Below are 23,179 nucleotides of genomic sequence, written 5' to 3'. Positions count from 1 at the left end.
CAGGATGAGTGGGATGCTCAAAAGTGATGCATCATGGCCCTTGGTGGCATTCCAAATGCTGAATCTCTTCCATTTGGCTGAGTAAACCTTTCTGGTGGATGGTCGGCGGGCTTCTGTCAGTATCCGCTGAACTTCCTTGGAAAGAGGTAGGTTGAGTTTATTCATGGGATCTCCCAAGCTGTTAGCTGTAGCGTCTGGGTGTTGGGATGAACTGTCCTGAAGTTGTGTTGAGTCAATAGTTGGGGCCATTGAGGGAGGGCCCACGTTTTGTTGTGACATATGCTCCGTAGTAGTGGGTACCAGTGTTGTCTTGGCCAGTCTGGAGCTATTAGGATCCCCTTGGGCTGCTCTGCTTTGATCTTTAGTAACACTGTGGTCATCAGTGGCAGAGGTGGAAATGCATAGATTTTCAGGGAGCTCCAGTTGAATGAGAGAGCATCTATTTTCCATGCTTTTGGATATGTCCTTGAACAAAACTTTTGAATTTGATGATTGAGATGGGAGGCAAATAGGTCTATGTCCGGCCTGCCCCATGTCGAAGTGAGTCGTATAAAGATTTCTGGATGTAATCTCCATTCGTGGGGGTCTAGGAAATTCCTGCTTAGACTGTCTGCCAGAACACTGTCTTTGCCTGGAACAAACTGGGATTGCAACTGTATGTTTAGGCTCAGTGATTTTTCCCAAAGATTCATTGTCAGTCTGCAAAGGGGGTAAGAATGAGTGCCCCCCTGCTTGTTTATGTACCACATCACAGTGGTGTTGTCTGTCCGTATTAGTAGGTGACCTGGTAGTAGTTGTTGTCCGAAGGCCTTGATGGCATGCATTACTGCCAGCATTTCTTTTTGGTTGATGTGCAGATGTGTTTCCTTTGGAGACCATTGTCCTTGAATACATCTGCCCTCCATGTGCGCCCCCCATCCAAGGTCTGAGGCGTCTGTGGTCATGGTCTGTGTTATCTGTGGTTTTTTGAATGACATCCCTGTGTTTGACTGACTTACTGAGGCCCACCATAGAAATTCCTTTTGAAGACGTGGAATGAGTGGTGTGGTTGCTTCTAGGTTGTTGCTGTGTTGAGACCATAAGCTTTTTAGGTACCATTGAAGCTTTCTCATGTGTAGTCTTGCTAGTGGAACCAGGAGAATGCAGGATGCCATGTAACCCAGGGCCTGTAGGATTTTCTTTGCAGTCATCTGGGTGAGCTTTGCTAAAGTTTTGAAGTAAAGAGTTAACTTCTTTTGCTTGTCTTCTGTCAGGTAAGCCATTTGAAAGGCTGTGTCTAGTTTGGCTCCTAAGAAGGTAATTTGCTAGGATGGCTGAAGTCTTGACTTTTGAAAGTTGACTGTGTATCCCAGAGCCTGTAGCAAATGTATGACATAATTCAAGTTTTTTGTCAAAGTTAGTTTGTCGTCCGCTTGTATGAGGCAATCGTCCAGGTACGGGTAGATTTGAATCCCCAGGAGCCTGCAATGAGCAATTACTGAAGCCAGGCATTTCGTGAATACTCTGGGCGCAGTAGATAAGCCAAATGGCAATGCTGAGAATTGATAATGCTCTGGCCCTGCAAGAAATCTGAGGTATCTTCTGCAGCTGTGTCTGATAGGGACATGCAGGTATGCCTCCTTGAGGTCCAGAGTAATCAGCCAGGACCCCTTGCCCAGCATGGGAAGGAGTTGCTGTAGAGTCAGCATTTTGAACTTTGGTACTATGAGAAAAGTGTTTAAAGCGGACAAGTCCAGTATTGTTCTCCATTGAGTTTCTTTTCTTGGAACAAGGAACAGTCTTGAGTAAAACCCCTGACCTTGTTCTTGTTGTGGAACTTTTTCTATTGCTTTGATCTGAGCCAGCAGAGAAATTTGCTTGATAGCCTCTGCCCTCTGGTTTTGTGGCAGGTTTGGCATGCCCAGTTTTCTTGGTAAGGTATGAAAGTGGAACCTGTAGCCGTGGTCTATAATGTCCAAAATCCATTTGTCCTTTGTCAGTTTGTGCCAATTTCTTGTAAACAGAGATAATTTTCCGCCCAAAGGAGCTTCTGCTTGCTCCTTGGTCAGCGGACCTAGAGGAAAGTCATTGAGAATGTCCCTGTGGGGCTGGAGAAACCCCTGTGTCACTTCTTTGGTTTGCTGGTTGCCATTGTCGTCCCCTGTAGGATCCTCTGTATTGGCCTCTTCCTCGGGCACGCCTGTTTTTGCCCCTTTGAAATCTTTCAGGGTTAGGAAAGGACCAGTTTTTAGAAGGCCAGTTCCTGCTGAATCTAGGTGGCTGGACCTGGAGGAAATCTTTGTCCGTCTGAACTGACTTGGCTTTTTCCTCAATAGACTTTAACACATCTTTAGCATTAGCACCAAAAAGCTTGTTCTTTTCCAAGGGTGCATCAAGAAGTTTTGCCTTAACATGGTCTGGTAAAGGTTGATCTTTTAACCATGCATGTCTACGAATGACCACCCCTGTCATAGCTGCCCTACATGAAGCTTCCAATGCATCATATCCACACTGTAGAAAATGATTGCTAACTTGCTGAGAATTGTGTACAGCCTCCTGCAAAGACTTCCTATCTAAAGGTTCAGGGGAGGCCAATCTTTTCTGAATATCATCTAACAGGAAATCCTGATATTGAAACATGTGAAAGAGACAATTGAGAGCTCTCATAGATAAACTAGTGGAGGTGTAGACCTTCTTCCCCCATCTCTCTAAGGACCTCGCTTCCCTGTCGGAAGGCAAAGGGTTTTTGGAGGTGGTAGCTGAAACTCCTTTAGGCCCCTGGGAAATTGTTTCTAAATCAACAGCATGGGCCCTAAAGAAATGAGAATGGGTTTCTGGGACCCTATAGTATCTGTCAGGCTTGACAGGAGCAGGAGGAAGAGTATCAGGAGTAACACTGGAGTCCGAGTATAAATCATCCAAAACATCAAGCACAGGAGGTATAGCTAAGGGTCTGTGTTGGGGCTTTTTAAGGAAGGTTCGTAGGCGCTTTCTGGAATCTGAATATTCCTGGCCCTGCCACTTAAAATGCTCCCTCATGGAATGCAGAACTTCCCCAAAAGACATATCCTCAGGAGGAGAAGCCGAAGGGATAGAATCCTCTGCATCTGAATCCTCAAAGGTCTGGAAGGGCTCTTCCTGGCTTTCGGAGTGAACAGAGTCCTCAAAATCTTCATCTGTGGGAAGAGGGTCAGGGGGTTCAACCCTAGGCCTCTTATCAGGAGGAGTCTGGGATCCTCTCTCAGGATTGGCCTGGGAACCTCTGATCAGGGAAATTAAATCTGCGGCCATAGCCATGATTTGAGTTTCAGGAGTAGGCTGAGGTAAGGTTTTAGCAGAAAGATGCTTGGACTTGCTGGCTGCCTTGGCACGTGTGTAGGCCTTGATAGACATGGACATGGGAGGCCTAGCCGCTCCACGTGCAGGAGTGACCTTAACAGCAATGGTCTCGGGCATTTCCTCGGTTTCAGGATCTGGAGGAAAGTCAATAACTGGCGGAGTGGCCTCTGGTATCGGAGGTATCGGTAAAGCGGTGTCTTCGGTTCGTAGCGGTGGAATAACTGCCTCAGAGGGAACCGGAGCACTCGTGGTTAGTTTTGGCGTGGTGTCGGTGGAAGACGCGGGCCGAGGATGTCGGTCCCGGTCTTTTCATTTCTTAGGAGTCTGCGTTGTCGGTTGTTCCGACGGCATCGTATAATCAAATTTATCGCCGAAAAATTCTTCAGCGAACTCCGCCCGGCGCCTGAGAGTGCGCTTGTTGAAGCGAGCACAGGCGGCACAGGCCGAGACGTCGTGGTCTGGGCCAAGGCAAGGGAGGCAGTAAGAGTGGAAATCCTTATGAGGTATTTGTTTACCACAAGACAAACAATTATTTACTTTTTCAGTAATTTCTGACATCGGCTGAGGCAAGAAAATGTCTCCAACGGGGTACTTAGCTTTTCTGATGACTTCGGATTCGAAGAATACAGGAGCTGACCGACCGGCACTTGTGAACTGCTTCTGCTTCGGGCACTGCGCGGCAAGAAAGACTGAAGAAGATGGCGTCGGCTGATGCTTATGTACTCCAGCCGCTCTGACGTCGGAGAGAAATGCGACATCAGCCGACGTCGGATCCAGATTTTTGGAATCAGGCCGACCGAGGGCTGCCTGAGGCAGGACAACCCATATGTTATGACTGCAGTTGCATTCTTGAAGGACATCAAGCACAAAGTAAACAGGATATAAATGACACTGAAAAGATTCACCCTGTCAGGGCAGCTCCATCAACTTATATTATGGAAGACACCTTAAAGGGAACCAGATCATTACCTTGATTAACATTAAACAAAGCATTTCTAAATATGGTAAACACAAACATATACGACATTACCACATATTACAGGAACAAATTACATCTCTGGAACAAGCATTAGTCAATATTTGAACTATTCTCCTCATAACTGTCCACGAGTGACTAAATTATTGTTTAAGTTACATCTGCATGTTTTACCCCTATTTTCAATCAGACTTGCATATTCTAATGTCAAAAGCTACTTCTTAAAAAATCCACCATTTCAGCTACATAAACAGTACTTATACACACAGCTATGGCCATGTAGAATCCGACATTTCATTTAATGCCCTTTTAGACTGCAGTTAGCAAAGACATAAAACAAGTGTGTTATCAACCTTTGAACAAACTAAGGCATGCAAATGTACTCTGCTTCATGCAGTATTTAAGCAGATAATATCTTTCTCAAAACGACAATCATAAATCTCATACCATTTCTTGCAGTCTCAGGAACCCTGGCAGTAAGTTAGCTTCCATTTCTCGTAGCTGTTCTGCTTTGTCCAGAACCTTTAACAAAAGCATGCTCTCATTACACACTTCACAACATCAATCTTTTCTTTCATGTACAACATAAAAATCTTATCACAAACTGACAGAGCCATATTTTTGCTGTATCCCAAGATGGCAATGGAGAATTTAATTAAAGTCGTCAATAGGGATATAATTTGAAAGCAGGATTCTATTGACTTTGCTGTACAACATTCTATTCCAAAGGGTCATAAACATGCTTTTGTGACTCGATCAGAGATTTTTTTTTTCTGCCTGTGGTTCTTTATCATATGTAATGGTCTTTATTTTAAAAGCCAAGTCAGCAGTAGCAGCCAATAACTATTCAACCTGTTATTCCATGACTGCCAAATTATTAAAGGAAAGAAGTATAAATGTCAACACCATACCAGTGGATGAATTATTTTACAGGTTTCTTTAATCACTGACAAAAGATGTATTTTATGCAAGCCTGTTTTTACTCAGAAAGGAAGCATACCATACCTTTCAATCATACTGTAGCCAGACAATTGAAATAAATGAAATTCAGCTGCATCGTTATGCAGCCTGTATTTCACAGCATGGTAAAGTATAGAAAACAAAACCAGTGAACCAGACTAACTGTATTAACTTACTAACTAGGTGGCAGAAGCTGCAGATCTGCCAGGCCCTGTACATGCTATATTTTATGAGATAATTATATTCAATACAAAATAATAAAAAGGATCTAGAAAACTACACGACAGCAATTATGTGACAAACATTAAGGAAGAAAAAAAGGATTCTTTGTGATCACACCTTCAAAGCAATGATTATGCTTGATAGACATGAATTCCATGGCTAGATCATTATCTCTTTAGACTAAGAAGGGTAGTGGAGGTGTTTGGAATAATTTCAAGAAACACGCAGACCCTGTTATCGAGTAAATATTAGAAGTGAGAAGAGTAAGTACACTCCAGCTGTGACAGACAACGGTCAGCTGGTACAAAACTGGCTGAACTACTCAAAATACTACGGTAATAAATAAACAAATCAAGAAGGAAAATAAGTAAAATATCTGGAACTTCACACTGGGACCACTGTTGTTCCAAAATATTTCCCAAAGATGCAGTCTATATCATCATGTGTAGAATGCTCATCTGCTGACCATATTAAAGCTTGCAAAGGCACTGTCATGCTGCAGTGTGTGTGTGTGTGTGTGTGTGTGTGTGTGTGTGTGTGTGTGTGTGTCAGCACACATGCGTGCAGAAGACTTTTTGATAGTACTGACCTATTTCATAGAAACAAATACTAAAATAAAATGTTCAGGATTGGGTATGGGGTACACAATAAAACAAACAGTGCACAGGAATTTAGGTCATACAAGTCAGCAGAAATTAAGGACTCTAGGGAGTTAAAGTTCACATTCTATCAGGACGCAGCATAAAGTACACTTGTGTACACTTACCATAAATGTTGATGTTCAAGTGTATTCACTTTTGCAGTCATCACACTTGGGTTATCCTGCCAGGGGTAGCCCTCAGTCGGCTCGAATACCAGAGGCTTAGTATTTCTGCATTGGTTGCTGTCACTTCAAGACTAACTTCAGGTCGTCAGTGGTATAAAAACAGGCAGCCGACGCCATTACATCAGTTTTTATTGCCCCAAATGTCAGGAGCCCCCAAATAAGGAGCTAAGTTATGCTGGAGAAACCCCACCAGTAAAAAGTAAATACCAAAAGCCTTGTAAGGAGTGAGGAAGAGAGAGAGAGAGACCGAGAGAGAGAAAGAGAGACAAGGGGGCCTGGAGGGAAGGAAGCCAGGACTGCAACAGTAAATACACTCGAACATCTACATTTATGGTAAGTGTACACAGCTGTACTATGTTCTTCATGTTTCACTATTGCAGTCATCACACTTGGGTTGATTCCCAAAGCTGAAGAATGGGTGGAGGCAGTCAAGAAGTGTTGGAGCTGGCTAGTATGCCCTACAGGACTGTGGTTGCAAAGCCCACCCTGGATTTGGAAAAGATGGGCAGGTGGTAATGCTTGGTGAAGGTATAAACAGAACTCCCAAGTTGCAGCTTCCAGAATGTCCCTGGTAGGGACTCCTCTGAGAAAGGCTGCAGAGGTTGAAGTTTCCCTAGTGGAATGTATCCTGACCCCCTGAGGGGGTGGTTTCCCATGGTGCTTGTAACAAAAATGGATACAGTGTGCTATCCATTTAGAGATGGTTTGTTTTGATACGGCCTTGCCCTCTGCCCCTGATGCAAAGCTGACTAGTAACTGGTCAAATTTCCTAAAGGGCTTAGTCCTATCAAGGTAGAATTTGAGATGTCTGTGCACGTCTAAAGAGTACAGGATCCTTTCCCCCTTATTTTGAGGATTAGGAAAAAAGGTGGGCAAATGGATGGCTTGGTTGAGAGCCACACTGGACACCACTTTAGGCATGAAGGCTGGGTTAGTCCTGAGGGAGACCCTGTCAGCATGAAAAATGATGAAGGGTTCCACAGCCATAAGTGCTTGTAGCTCAGACACTTCTAGCTGAAGTGATGGCCAGAAGCAAGGCTGTTTTCCAAGAGAGGAATTTTAACTCTGATGACGCTGCAGGCTCAAAGGGGGGTGAGCATGAGCTTTTCCAACACAAAGGTAAGGTCCCAAGCAGGGATAGGGGCTCTTCTTGGTGGCCTTAAGTTGTTAGCCCCTCTCAGGAACTGCTTGAAGACAGGGTGTGAGAAGAGAGGTGGCTCAGTGCTGTAATGAGCAGAGATGGTAGAGGCATGAATCTTGATGGAAGAGAAGAATAGGCCCCCTGTGGAGTAGGTCAGCTAGGTAATCCAGTATGAGAGGTAAAGAGGGCTGTGCTGGATCTTGCTCCTTTTGTCTGGAGCCAGGAACAATACCTTTTCCACTTGTCAGCAAAGGATTTTCTAGTACTGGGTTGTCTGGCTTCATGTATGACATCCAGTACCTGCTTGCTTAAGCTGGCCACTGGAGGAGAAAGTCAACTAATAAGCCAGGCTGCAAGGTTCAGGGTCTGCAAACGTGGATGCAAGAACTGTCCCTCCTGCTGGGTCAGGAGATTTGGGATCTGGTGGAGGTGCCATGGAGGCAACGGTGACAAAGTACACAGTAGTAGGTACCAGTGTTGGAGCGGCCAGTCTGGGGCAATCAGGATTGCCCTTGGTCTTTCTTCCCTTATCTTGAGTAATACTCTTGTAAGAAGAGGTAGAGGGGGAAATGCATAGACTGACAGGTTTGCCCACTGGAAGGATAGGGCATCCACTTTCCAGGCCTTGCTGTGAGGTTCCCTGGTGCAAAATTTGCTGAGCAGGTGGTTGTAGAGGGAGGCAAATAGGTCCACCTTCGGGGTACCCCATTTCTGGGTCACAAGGCTGAAGGTGTTGTGGTTTAATTGCCACTTGTGTGGGTATAGGAGATTTCTGCTTAAGTTGTCTGCCAGAGAGTTTTGGTTGCCTGGCAGGAACTGAGCTTGCAAGTGAATATGCATGGCTGAGGTCATGTTCCAAACGGTCATGGCTAGCCTTCAGAGTGGGTAACAGTGGGTTCCCCTCTGCTTGTTGATGTACCACATCACTGTGGTGTTGTCGGTTTTGATTAGTAGAGGCCCCGGAGACAGTAGGGATCTGAAAGCTGTCAGAGCGTGCTGAACAGCTAGCATCTCTTTTTGGTTGATGTGCAGATGAATTTGATTTGGGTTCCAGTGGCCTTGAATGCACCTGCCATCCAGATGTTCAGCGCAGGCATAGTCTAATGCGTCTGTGGTTAGGGTCTGAGCGGCATGATGGGGTTGTGTAAAGGGAAGCCCCTTATTGTGGCTGCATGCTGCTGCCCACCACAGGAACTCTTTCCTTACACAAGGTGGGTTGTGTAAAGGGAAGCCCCTTGTTGTGGTTGCATGCTGCTGCCCACCAAAGAAACTCTTTCCTTACACAAGGTATCACAGGTACGATAGTTTCTAGGTCCTGAGAATGTTGGTACCAAAGACTTTTTAAGTACCACTGAAGTTTCCCCATATGCAGTCTGGCATATGGAATTAGTAGAATGCAAGTGGTCATGAACCTTAGAGCTTGCAGGATTGTCCTTGCAGATAACTGGGTTTTGGTGGCCATTTGAGAGAAGTAGCCTGTCAGATAGGCTTGTTTTTCTGGAGTAAGGAATGCCATCTGGGATTCTGTGTCCAAGCTTGCTCCCAGGAATACAACTTTTTGACTGGGGACTAGTTTGGATTTCTTTTCATTGATAGTGTACCCCAGTGAGGTTAGAAGGTCCTTTACAAACGTCAGGTGCTGCAACAGCTTTTCCTGACTGTCTGCCTGAATCAGGCAATCGTCCTTATAGGGGAAGATTTGAATATTTCTCTCTCTGCAATAGGCAATAGCTGGAGCCAGGCATTTTGAGAAAACTCTGGGAGCAGTGGATAAGCCAAAGGGAAGTGCAGAGAACTGATAATGCATAGATCCTACCCTGAAATGTAGTTATTTCCTGCAAGAGTCCCTGATTGGGATGAACAGATAGGCCTCCTTTAGGTCTAGCGTGGCTAACCAGGCATCTTTGGACAACTTAGGGAATAGCTGCTGTAGGGTGAGCATTTTGAACTTTGGTACCACCAGGAAGGTGTTTAGGATGGATAAATCTAAGATTGGGTGCCAGGTGCCCTCATTTCTGAGTACCAGGAAAAGTCTGGAATAAAAACCTTGACCTATCTGTTCTGCCGCACAGGATGAATTGCCCTTATGGAGAGCAGGGACTGAACTTGGTTTTGTGCCTCTTCCCACTGGTTTGAAGGAAGGTCTGGGAACCCTTTTGGGGTTGGCAGTGGGTGGAAATAAAATCTGTACCCCAGGGATACGATGTTGAGGACCCATCGATCGTTGGTGATGGAGGTCCAGTTTATTTGCATGGTGGGCATGTTTTCCTCCTAGCAATTGGGCAGAGGTCAGGGGAGGAGTTGAGAAGTCATTGTGAATTCTTTCCATAAGGGGGTGGCTTAGCACTGCCTGTTTTTGAAGTGGAGGTACTCCATTGCTTAGCTCTCTGCATACCCTGAGACTGCAGTCTTGGGGGGGGGGGTCTGTTTCCCCTAGGTCTAGTTTGAGGGGGGCTGGAAAGGACCAATAATTGAGGGGCAATACCTACTGAATCTTGGAGGCTGCACCTGCAAAAACTCTTTGACTGTCTGCATAAACTTAGCTTTCTCTTCCATCTTTTTTAAAACTTCTTCTGCTTTAGTGCCAAACAGATTGTCTGTTCAGAGGTGCGTCCAATAATTCTAATTTGACATGGTCTGGCAAAGTCTGCTCCTTAAGCCAGGCATGCCTTCTGAGTACAGAACCTGTGCCTGCTACCCTGCAGGATGCTTCTAGGGCATCAAACCCACATTGCAGAGTATGCTTGCTGACTTGGCTTGCAGAGTGCATAAGCTCCTGTAATTCTTTATTTTCTGCACAGTCAGGGAAGGCAGATAATTTTTGCTTAATAAGTTCTATAGTATACTGCTGATATTTCAGCATGTGGAACTGACAATTTAATGCTCTAATGGCAAGAGTTGCAGAGGTGTATACTTTTTTTTACTCCATCTGTCTAAAGCTTGGGAATCCCTGTCCAAGAGGGTGGGATTCTTAGCTGTAGTGGCTCTTATTCATTTAGGTCCTTGGGAGATGACCTCTGGGTCAGCAGTAGGATTTTTGAAAAGAAATTTGTGAGAGTCAGGGACTATGTAGTACCTGTCAGGTTTCCTGGGAGCAGGGGGTAAAGTATCAGGAGTTAGACTGGACTCCATAAAGACATCATCTACAACATCAAGAACAGGAGGGATGGCTAAGGGTCTGTGCTGTGTTAAGTCTAAAAATTCCCTGAGTCTTTTTTAGGACTGAGGGTAATCCTAGCATTCCCAATGGAAATGCTCTCTCAAAGTATGTAGGGTTTCACCAAAAGAAAAATCCTCTGGAGGGGAGCCAGAAGGAATGGATTCCTCTGCATCTGAATCCTCATAGGCAGATAAGGGCATGTCTTCATAATCAGAAACCTCAGAGTCATTGGGCTCTTGGTCAGATAAAGCTGCTGGGGACAAGTCTCTTTCTTTTAGCAGGGGAAGGCTGGCTTCCCCTAATCAGCATGATCAGGTCTTCTGCCATTTTAAGCATCTGTGATTGTGGCAAGGAAGCAGGTGCTTGAGTTTTTGGCCCCTCTGAGGTACTGCTTGAGCAGGGGATGCGAGAAGAGGGTAGGTTCTGTGTTATAATAGGCTGAAATGGCTGAGGCGTGGATTTTAATGGCAGAAAAAGACAGGCCCTTCTGAAGCATCTCAGTTAAGTATTGTAAAATCTGAGGTAAAGTGGGCGCTGCTGTACTCATTCCTTGAGATCGATTCCAAGCACAGAATCTTTTCCATTTGTCAGCATAAGATTTGCTAGTACTAGATCTTCTCGCCTCCAAGATGACATCCATCACAGGTTTGCTGAGGGATGCTAAGGGTGAATTTAAGTGATTAGCCAAGCTGCAAGGTTCAATGTTGGGAGCGGAGGGTGCAGAATCTGGTTCTCCTGCTGAGACAATAAGGAAGGTGTCTGAGGCAGATGCCATGGAGATATTTGTGACAAACTGCGTAGGAGCGGGTACCAGTGTTGGCGTGGCCAGTCTGGAGCAATCAAAATCATTCTTGGTTTGTCCCGTTTGATTTTAACAGAACTTTTGCAGAGTAGAGGCAGAGGTGGAAAGGCGTAGACTGAGAAGTTTTTCCAGCTGAAGGAAAGAGCATCCACTTTCCAGGCTTTTTTGTGGGGAGTCCTTGTGCAAAATTTGTCTAATTGGTAGTTCCGAGGGGAGGCAAATAGATTAATGTCTGGGCTCCCCCATTTGCTTGTCAACATGTTGAAAATCCGTGGCTCCAGTCTCCACTCGTGTTGGTCCATGAGATTTCTGCTTAGTCTGTCTACCAGTGTATTTAATTTTCCTGGCAGGAATTGAGCTTGTAGGTGTACTTGGTAGCTCAAGGCCATGTTCCACAATGCCATGGCTAGTCTGCAGAGGGGGTAGGAATGTGTACCCCCCGCTTGTTTATGTACCATGACCATAGTGTTGTCCGTCTTTACCATTAGTTGCCCTGGAAGAATGTAGTCCTTGAAGGCTGTCAGAGCATTCTGTACAGCTAACATTTCTTTTTGATTGATATGTAAGTGCATTTGATTTGGGCTCCATTTGCTCTGAATGCACTTCCCTGCCAGGTGAGCCCCCATGCATAGTCTGATGCGTCTGTAGTTAGGGTTAGGGAGGCAGGGGGTAGCGTGAATGGCAGTCCCTTGTTTTGGTGGCAGGCCTCTGCCCACCATAGGAACTCTAGGCGCAGACAAGGTATGACAGGAATCATTGTTTCCAGGCTGCGACAATGTTGACTCCATAGACTTTTCAAGTACCACTGAAGTTTCCTCATATGCAGTCTTGCATATGGAATTAGAAGAATGCAGGAGGCCATGAACCCCAAGGCTTGCAGTATTTGTCTTGCAGACAGCAGGGTTTTTGTGGCCGCTTGTTTGAAGTAAGTTACCAATTGAATTTGTTTTTCTGGCATGAGGAAAGCCATCTGGGCAGTTGTATTCAAGCTTGCACACAGGAATGTAATCTGTTGACAGGGTACCAGTTGTGATTTATTTTCGTTTATGGTGTACCCTAGATAAGTTAGAACCCTTTTTACAAACGCCAGATGATTTAGAAGTATGGCCTGGTTTTCTGCATGAATTAGACAATCATCCAGGTATGGATATATTTGAATATTTCTTTGTCTGCAAAATGCAATTACTGGAACCAGGCACTTTGTGAATACCTTGGGTGCAGTAGACAAGCCAAAAGGCAGTGCAGAGAACTGATGATGCAAGTAGCCTGCTTTGAAGTGTAGGTATCTTCTGCAAGATGCCCTGATTGGGACATGCAGGTAAGCTTCTTTTAAATCTAGAGTTGCCAACGAGGCATCTTTGCCTAGCATAGAAAGTAACTGTTGAAGAGTCAGCATCTTGAATTTTGGAATGTCCAGAAAGGTGTTTAGAGTAGACAGGTCCAGAATTGGACGCCATGATTTGTCTTTTCTGTGTACCAGGAAAAGCCTGGAATAGAAACCTTGTCTCTTTTCCTCTTCTGGTACCGGTTGAATAGCCCCCATGTTTAAGAGGGAAAGTACTTGTTTCTGAGCCCCTGCCCACTGATTTCAGGGCAGATCTGGCCACCCGTTTGGTGTTGGCAACGTGTGGAAAAGAAATCTGTATCCCTGGGGCACTATATTTAAAACCCATTTGTCCTGGGTTATGAGTTCCCAGTTTTTTGCATGAAAAGCAATCTTTTTCCCCAAAGGGGCGGCTAAAAGGTAAGTGCTTTGTAATTTTAAAGGAAAGTCACTTAGTCTGTTTACCATAGGGGGTCTTGTTATTTCCAGATTTGGAAGTAGAGGCCCCCCATTGCTTAGGTCTGAGAGTCCCCTGGGACTGAAACCTGGTGCTTTTGGTGTGTCTGGATTTGACTTGAGAGGATCTGGAAGGAGCTGGAAAGGACCAATTCTTAGTAGGCCAGTGCCTACTAAATCTTGGAGGTTGCACTTGTAAGAAATCTTTTACAGTTTGCATGGATTTAGCTTTATCTTCCATCTTTTTTAAAACATCTTCAGCCTTATTGCCAAACAGGCAGTCCTGATTTAAAGAAGCATCCAACAATTTTGCTTTAACATGATCAGGCAGAGATCGCTCCTTAAGCCAAGCATGCCTTCTAAGCACAGATCCAGTAACAGCAGCCCTGCAAGAGGCCTCTAAAGAATCAAAACCACACTGCAAAGTATGTTTTCCAACTAGTTCAGCAGAATGCAATAAATCCTGTAAATCTTTATTTTCCACACAGTCAGAAATCAACATAATTTTCTGTTTAAGCAGTCTAATAATATGCTGTTGGTATTTTAACATATGAAATTGGCAGTTTAAAGCACTGATAGCCAAGGTTGCAGAAGTATAAACCTTTTTACCCCATCTATCCAGCGCGCTGGAGTCTCTATCAGAAAGGGTAGGATTTTTACCAGTAGAAACCTTAATGCCCTTAGGCCCTTAAGAAATGGTTTCAGGATCTGCAACAGGATTTTTGAAAAGGAACTGCAAATTGGGAGCCATTACTGAATCCCCAAATGATGTGGATATTCTACAAAAGGGCCTTACAGAAACAGATGCCTTGTGCCAGAGCCATGGGCTCAAGCTTAATGCCAAGAAATGTATAGTTATCCCCTTTGGAAAAAAACATGTACCCATGAACTACCACATAGGTGGCAGGACACTAAACATCAAAAGTGTGATGAGAGACTTAGGGACACGAGTGGACAGTAGTCTCACTTTCAATAACCACATCGCCACAACAGTCAGGAAATTCTTCTATGTGGCACACCTCATCACTAAGGACTTTTCATCCAGAAAAAAGAAGGTCATTGTCCCACTGTATTCATCCCTCATTAGACCCATTATAGAGTATAATATGTCCCATTTGGTATGTACCTCACAAGACATCTGCAACAGCTGGAAAGGCCAAAGAAATACCTCAATAAAAGAATCACAGGCCTAAAGCAGATGTCATATGCTGACCGTCTAAAAAAACTCCAGCTATATTCTGTGGCATATCGTCTACTCAGAGGCAATCTCTGCTTAACATACAAGGCCATGTCAAATCCTGAGCTGTTGGACATGCTCCACTTAAAGAAATCCCAATCCCTCAGAGCCACACGCTCCAGGGATCTAAACCTTATCATCACAATGAACAAAACATGCTGGAGGGATAGGTTCCTGACCCAGAGACTCCCCATACTCTGGAACAGACTGCCTATACATGTCAAGCAGAGCGCCTCATTGGCCCTCTTCAAAAGGAACCTTGATGATTGGATGGGAGATAGGAAATTCACCCCGGAGATCATGTCAGTCGCCCTGCTAGACAGGGGCCCAGAGAAGTAAATACTGTGGGAAAAAATTTCCAGGGAATTGTTATGGCTAGGCTTACATAGGCCTTAGGGCCGATAGCCTAGTACCAACCTTTGAACCTATGACTCAGGAACCTGTAGTATCGGTCAGGATTGCAAGTAGCTGGAGGGCAGGGAATCAGGGGCCATACTGGATTCTGAAAACACATCATCAACAATGTCTAGTACAGGAGCTATAGCCAAAGGCCTATGCTGAGGTAAAAGAAGAAAATCCCTAAGCCTCTTTTTTGAATCAGAGAATTCCCGACTTTCCCAGTGTAAATGCTCCCTTAAGGTATGTAAAGTTTCACCAAAAGAGAAATCCTTGGGGGGGGGGGGGGGTGACAGAGTGAATGGAATCCTCTGCATCAGAATCCTCATAAGCAGGTATGGACAAATCCAGGTCATTAGAACAGTCGGAAGAAACAGAGTCCTGATCAGAAGATTCATAGTCAAGCTCAGGCCTAGGCCTCTTAAAAGGGGGGGGGGGTTGACTACCCCTGAATAGAGTAATTAGATCTTCAGCCATTTTGATCATTTGTTTTCTTAGGCATAGGGGCCTGAAAATGTGGCCTGGGCGTCGGTTTTTTCGACATAGATCGAGATTTAGGCCTTAGTATTGAAGGTGGAGTTGGTTTGATATGTAAGTCTGCAGGCCTGAATACACCCTCAGAAGTCGTGCATGCACAGCGGCTCCAGACCCATCCAAGGTAGAGACATCCGCGGGTTCCATAGTAGAAGTATCTCGCTGCATACCGGACTTCGAATGGGACTCAGTAGAGGCCTGCGAGTCAAAAGTAATGGGTATCAGGGGCTGCGAAAGCGCCTCACTGAGTACCGGCGAACTGGCGACTAGCTTAGGAGAAGTGTCGTCGGCAGTTTTGGACCTCAACGGCCTGTCTCTGTCTTTATCTTTGCATTTTTTCGAAATTCCGGTAGTCGGATGGCTAACCGACATAATTTCTGGATAATTAAACTGAGAACCGAAATATTTAGAGGCAAAAACGTACTGACAATGGATAGCGCGCTGCTTATATAAAGCACAAAACCGACAGCAAGGTACATCGTGGTCAGGGCTTAGGCAAGGAATACAGTACAGATGAAAATCTTTGAGGTATTTGCTTTCCACAAGTAATGCAATTATTAACTTTTACTGACATCGGTAAGGAGCAAGAAAAAGTTTCCTCAACGGGGCACTTAGCTTTAAGTTGAAGACTTCGGTTCTGAAACTCGAAAACGAAAATTTCAGGAGTCGGCCAACCAGCACTTGCGAGCTGCTTCTGCTTCGGGCACCGCACGGCAAGAAAGACTGAGGTAATGACTTTGGCTTTATACCCCTGACGTCATGGAAGAAGGGACAGCAACCGACGCAGGACCCAAGATTTTGTTAATCAGGCCGCCTGAGGGCAACCTGCCAGCAGATTACCCAAATGTAATGACTGCAACAGTGAAACACGAAGAACATCTAAAAGGATAGACCCAAAATACAGAGCAATCATTCTGTAAAAGACATCAAACCCTCCTAGAAAAATCATAATCTTACAATAAATCTCGCATACTGGCACATGTATCCGAATCAAAGCTTTCCTAATATCACACTCAACCAAGTAACCCTTAAATTCCTTGTTTTGAAGCCTTCAAGCAATTTCCTTTAGTAAAAGCATTTCCCTGTCTGGGACACCATATACACCTGCATAAGAGCTGATTCAAACCTTTCATCATCCTATCCCAAAGCAAGTCCATCAAAGTGTTATAATCAACCTTTCCCAAAATAATTTATTTATTAATTTATTTCAGTTTGATTACCGGGGAGGTCCACTGCGCTTGAGGGCCCATTTTCAGTGGAGGCCCGGGGAGAAAAGCTTGAACAGGAAACAAAAGTTTAATTACATAAAATTCAAGATAGTTTGCATTACAGATAACAGGTTGCTACAACAAGAATAAACACTAACAACTTCTATTTTGTTTAGGAGGAAAAAACAGGCTTATAGCATAAAAAAAAAAATACTATGTAGTTACCTGTGCTAAGTATATATAAAAGAGGTTAGGTAAAGAGGTTAGCCAGGAGAAAAGGGGGAAGATAGCTTGAGAGGTAAGGGCTGAAGAGTGTAGTTGCATTTCCTGTTTAGATAGAGGTAGGAATGAAGTTGGGTTTTGAAGTTATTAAGGTTGGTACATGCCCTTAGTGTGGAGGGGAGGGCATTCCACTTTTTAGCTAGGGTAAAGGATAAGAGAAGCTGACCTGCAGGGCACTTGGGTCTTTGTACGGTGATCAGGTTTGGGTGAGAAGATCTAAGTGATCTAAGGGGGGTATAAGGTTGAAGAATATTGGAAAGAGCAGGGCAGTTAATAGGATGGAACAATAATTTGTGGGCTGTGGTGATTTGGAGAAAGTCAAGTTGACTGGGGAGTTCAAGCCAGTTTAGAGAGTGAAGGGAGGTGCAGTGATGAGAGGAGGATTTGGCATTTGTGGCAAATCTGGAAATTTTATTATAACATTGTTCCAATTTGGAAGTAAATGTGGATGATAAATTACTGAGCAGGGGAGCACCATATAGAAGGGAGGGAAGGAGGTAGGTAGAGGCTAGAGTTAGTCTGGTGGGAGGAGAGAGGAAGTGATTGTTTCTATACAGTAAGCCAAGTTTTATGTGTGTTTTTTTTTATGTTTAGCTGGATATGAGTATTGAATTTTAGTTGGTCATCAATTGTAACACCAAGATGTTTGGTGGAGGGAACGATCTCGATAGTGGAGTTGTTAAGACTGGTAATTTGAAATTAATTTTTATCAAGAGAGGAGGATTTAGAGGGGGGGAAAAAAGGAGGATCTTAGTTTTGTTTGCATTTAGAGAGAGATGATTTTGGAGCATCCAGTTTTCAGTGGTTGAAAAGGCACTTTGTGTTAGGGCTTGGAGCTCTGTTAGGTTAGTGGCACAGCAGATCAAAGTGGAGTCGTCAGCGTATTGGACAATTTTGGTGTTAGGAATGGCTTTGTGGAAGTCATTTATAAAGATATTGAATAGTAATGGGCCAAGTATGGAACCTCGGGGTACTCCAGTAGGGGTAGGAATGAAAGTAGAGGTGGCTTGGCCCCATTTCACAGCTTGGGACCTGTTTGAAAGGTAGCTGGAGAACCAGGAGAGAGTTTTTTGGCAAAGGTTGAGATTAGAGAGGTGGTTCAAAAGGTGGGTATGAGAGATGGTGTCAAAAGCTTTGGATTAGTCTAGTAGAACAGAGGATACTATATTACCGGAGTCACGTGCAGAATTGACAGAGTGCAAGAAGGAGAGATGGGCGGTGTTAGTACTATGTCCGGGGCGGAAGCCGTGTTGGGTAGGAGAGAGTAGTTGGTGTTTGGTAAGCAATGACAGGAGCTGCAGGTGGATGCATTTTTCAAGGATTTTGGAGATAGGGGAGAGGATGGCTATGGGGCGGAAATTGGAGACATTACAATTATTGCCACCCTTGTGGAGAGGAAGAATGAAAGCAGAGTGCCATAGTTTAGGTACACAAGATTCAAGTAAAGATCTATTAATTAGGATACTGATAGGAAGAGCAATAGCGTCTGAAGCTATTTTTAGGAAGGAGGATGGGATGCAGTCAGGGGCATTGGAGCAAGGCTTTAGTTTATAGAGAAGTTTCTTTATTAGGTTGGTGGATACAGATTTGTGTTCGAAGGAGGTGGGGAGAGAGAAGGGAATGGAAGATTGAGCAGGGAGGGGAGGAGGGTTATTGTTGGTGAAAGTCTTGGTTAGTTCAGCGATGGAAGAGGTGAAGAAGGCATTGAATAGGGAGGCAATTTCAAGGTCAGACTTGCTGGTATCAGGACAGGGGTTGTTTTTTTGTACCTGGCCTAAGGAGGGAATTAATAGAGTTCCAGAATTGTTTGGGATTTCTTGTATGTTTTTCTTGTAATTTGATGTAGTAAGACTTTTTATCTCTAATGACTTGTTTTTTGGCAAGGATTCTCAACTGCTTATACTTGAGGAAGATTTCAGGCTGCTTGCGTTTATGGTATGCTTTCCAAGTTTTATCCCTTTGTAGCATAATCTTTTTTGTGTCATTGGTGAGCCAAGGGGTGTTTTTTGTTTTAACTCTTTTTGTTCTTATAGGAGCTAAGGAGTGGACAGTTATGAATGTTGAACTGAAATAGTCAACGGCTTCATCTAATGGTAGTGTTTTTTGGGGTTCCAGTTAGTTAGCTTAAAAGAGTCAGAGAAAGAAGTAGGGTTAAAGTTAGATAGGTTACGAGTATGAATGTAGTGGTGAGAGTGTGGGGAGGTGGGAGTAGCTCGAATGGAAAAGACAGGGAGGTGGTCTCCTAATGGGTCAAGAGTGACGCCAGATTTTATAACTTTGTTTGGATGAGATAACTAGGTTCCAGTCAAGTATGGTGCCAGGGGGATGAGTTTTGTTGGGTCTAGTAATGGAGTTAGTAAGTTGTGTGAAGTTGAATAGGTTGATTGTTATCATGGGATTAGGGTTAATGATTTTCCCCAGTCAATATTTACATCTCCCAAAATGAAGGTTTCTAGTTAAATACTGGAGGAAGTCCAGGAGAGGATGTCTTCCAGTGTATTGGTATTGTTACCAGGAGGAATACAGAGGCCAACAATGCAGATGCTTTTATGGTTATTTAATTTTAGTATGCCAATCACAAGTTCAGTGTTATTGAAAAAAGGGATGGGGATAGGACAAGGAGTAATGGGCAAAAGGTTGGAGTAGATTAGAGCAACACCAGCACCTCTTCTATTAGGTTGGTCAGATCGAAGAGAATGAAATCCTGGAGGTAGGAATTCAGAGTCATTAATGTGATGTTTTAGCCAGGTTTCAGAGATAGCAGCTATATCAGGAGAGTTATGATTGAGCCAGGCATGGAAGAAGGTTAATTTATTTTTTAAGCTTTGGGCATTGATAGTGAGGAACTTGAGGTTTTTGTTAGATGATTTGTTGTTGGTGCATGGGAGATTTGTTGTTGGTGCATGGGAGATTTGTAGGAGAGAAATTAGGACCTGGGTTGGGGTGAATATCGCCGGCTAAGTAAAGGTAATTGGTATGGGGGATGTGTTTATTAGTTTTGCATTTTGACAGAAGAGGCTGGTAGTGATTTGGTTTATGTTTGAAGTTATTATTTGAGATTGGAAAGAGATTGACTTAATAGTAGGATGGGGTGGGAGGGAACTAAAGAAGCTGAGATGTTGTGGTAGTGGGAAGTAAGGTGGTGATGGGGAGTAAAAGGAGTTGAGAGTAAATGGAAATCAGTATAGCAGGTGATTTGGTATAGAGATAATAGAAGGAAGGGGAAGGATGAGAGGAGAAGGACCTTGGGAGGAAGCGTGAGCATGTTAGTTGGAGCCAGTTAGAAGTGATAGTAAAAGACAGTGATTGGATATTAGGAGTGTGGGTGGAGTGGTAGTTAGAGGTAGGTAGAGTGGAAGAAGGGGAGGGGGAAAGGTGTATGAGGATTGGTTGGTGAAGAGGGAGGGACTGGCAGGAGGGGGATAAATGTAGAGGCACTGGGGGCAGGGTAGGGGAGCGGAGTGAGCCCGCAGGGCGAACAGAGCGAGAAGAGCTGTGGAGGCGGGAAGGCCCGAAAAACAATCAGTGACTAAAGGTTGGAGAAGGAGAACTACTGCAGGGATGCAGGTATATGGTTATAAACTTTGTTTTACAGTTAATAACTATGGGTTTTAGGTTTGCTTAGTGAGAAACTCTCTAAAAGAGTGTATGAGAGAGTGGGGAGGTGAATTACTGATTCTTTGGTGTAGGGCAGGGACACTTTTTAGGCAGAGAAAGTTAGAGGGGCAAGGAGAAGAGATTATTGCTGCTCTTTTTATCATAATCTATAATTTATCTATCATAATAAGCTTCCAGAATTCTGAAATGCTTCTATCACCCTTCTTTTTCCACATCAACTTTATTAACTCTTTGCAAACTGACCCAGGAACCAAACCAGAGAGAAGCCTTTCATTCAAGGTCTGAAAAACCTCTACTTTTCTTGATCAAGCATAGTTTGACAAAAGTCATACCTCAAACCTTCCCCACTTGGTATCTCTTACAAAACATGTCTTCTATGGTAAAACGGTACCCAACAGCTTCCAACTCAGCACTAAGGTGAGGAACTTCTCAGACTGCAGAAACAAAATTACTAACATGACTCCACAAGCTATGTAAATATTCTTCTACCCCTTTTAATACATCTTTATACATAACTAACCCTCCACAACCATCAGCCACATCTCCTGTTCCTCTACCCAAACAGTAAATGCTAAAAACAAATTAACTTTTTCTTGAGTTTCTTTTACACAATATTGTTGACCATATAAAGCATCTTTAGTACATAATTTTGCACAATGTAAAATGCTGTAGCAAAATCAGATGAACACCACTGAAGAATGCGCCAAAACTACAGAACAAGAGTCAGAAAGAAAGGAGCGTTACACCATTGATGTAAAAACAACTAAAAACTTTAATAAAATAAAACAAAAACAGGATAAGCGCTTTTGGTGTATGCCTTCTTCAGATCCTGCTGGCAAATGCTAAAATCAACCTATTTAAAAGCATCCTAGCAAACCAATTAAGCAATAATTAGAACAATTAAGCAAGCAATTCAGTCACAACCATCACATGGCCCTTTAGATAACATAGATTCAAACAAAAAACCCATTTCCAGCAAAGACAAAAAGATATAAAATAAAAAAAAACACTAACATTTAAAAAGAACGTGTCAACTCAAAATAAAAATTTTGGTAAAAACAAAATGAATAACACATTCAATACTTGAAAATAAACGAAAATAACCCATGTTATAAAAACTACTCTGAGCTCAGTCTCTTAGCATTTGCCAGCAGGATCTGAAGAAGGCATACGCCAAAAGCATTTATCCTGTTTTTGTTTTATTTTATTAAAGCTCTTAGTTGTTTTTACGTCAGTGGTGTAGCACTCCCTTTTTTTCTGACACTGAAAATGTTGGCTGAATACAATACTTATCAAGAAGATATGTTTAAAAAAATAGAATTAGAAGACAGCATGCAGATGGAATGAACAGACTGCATTAAATTTATGAATGTACAAATAAACAACTGCACTGACATTCCACAGCAGGATTTGTTAAGTGACAGTACATGGTGTGTATATTCCAAATCTAGCAATGGAAAAGCAGTCAAGACCACTATTAATAAAGATGCAACCATACCAGATGAAAGAGACACTCCTGACAAAACTGTGGCAGAAGGGGAAAGTATAAACAATTGGAGGCAGCATAGTTTGTTGAAATTGGTAATGCACTGTATGCTAGACATTAGAGAAGCAGCTGATTTGCAATCAAGGAGCGTCAAGAAAGAGGTGAAAGATTCAAATTGCATAGCTGTTTTCAGAATATTTTTTTCTTGGATGATTAAACCATAGTCTCAGAAAAATAGGAATGTACCTAGCTATTTTTGTACTGTCCCCACTCCAGCATCCCTCCAATTAAAAGCAAATATATATATATATTTTTTAAAATGCAAGCAGTCTCTACAGTTTATACCACACACAGTGCTTCAAGTCTGGCTACAAATGCAACTGACTGGCATCTGAAGTACAGGCTAACACAGAAGGCCTCTGACTAACAAAGTTTGCAGAGGACTGCAAACTAGGAGCCATAGTCAAGTCCCCAAATGATGTGGACATCCTACAAAAGGGCCTCACTGAGACAGATGCCTGGCGTCAGAGCCATGGCCTCAAGCTCAATGCCAAAAAGTGCAGTGTCATTCCGTTTGGTAAAAACTCTGTACCCATGAACTACAGCATAGGCAGCAATCTACTTAACACCGAATGCGTGATAAGAGACCTTGGGACCCAAGTGGACAGTAGTCTCTCCTTTGATAGTCACATTGCCACAGTAATCAGGAAGTCCTTCTACATGGCACACCTCATCACAAAAGGGTTCTCATCCAGGAAAAAAGAGGTCATTGTTCCCCTCTACTCATCACTCATTAGACCCATTATAGAGTTCAACGCCCCTTTTGGAATGTACCTCACAAGACATCTGCAGCAGCTGGAAAGGCCACAGAAGTACCTCACAAAGAGGATTACTGGTCTCAAACAAATGCTCTACACTGACCGCCTCAAAAAACTCCAGCTTTACTCCGTAGCATATCGCCTACTCCAGGGTGATCTCTGCCTAACATATAAAGCTATGTCAAACCCAGAGCTGTTGGACATGCTACACCTAAAGAACTCCCAATCCCTCCGAGCTACATGCTCTAGGGACCTAAACCTTGTCACCACAATAAACAGGACACGCTGGAGGGATAGATTCCTGTCCCACAGACTTCCTATACTCTGGAACAAGCTACCCATCTATGTCAAGCAAAGTTCTTCATTAGCACTCTTCAAGAAAAATCTTGATGAGTTGATGGGAAATAGGAAATAC

At 43.6% G+C, this 23,179-nt stretch overlaps 1 protein-coding gene across 1 annotated transcript in view; it reads right to left on the bottom strand.

The window, feature by feature from the left end:
- Positions 1-23,179, bottom strand: part of ORC5 (origin recognition complex subunit 5) — a 2,154,202-nt gene that overhangs the window by 1,844,737 nt on the left and 286,286 nt on the right. The window contains exon 5 of the mRNA XM_044087287.1: positions 4,742-4,816. Coding sequence (XP_043943222.1) covers positions 4,742-4,816 — 75 coding nt within the window. The remainder of the gene's footprint in view (positions 1-4,741; positions 4,817-23,179) is intronic.

The sequence above is a fragment of the Protopterus annectens genome, chromosome 11.part0, assembly GCF_019279795.1.
Source record: "Protopterus annectens isolate FY-2018-M chromosome 11.part0, PAN1.0, whole genome shotgun sequence".
Lineage (NCBI taxonomy): Eukaryota > Metazoa > Chordata > Ceratodontiformes > Protopteridae > Protopterus > Protopterus annectens.
The sequence above is the reverse complement of the archived record's forward strand: the minus strand, read 5'-3'. Positions and strand labels throughout refer to the sequence as shown.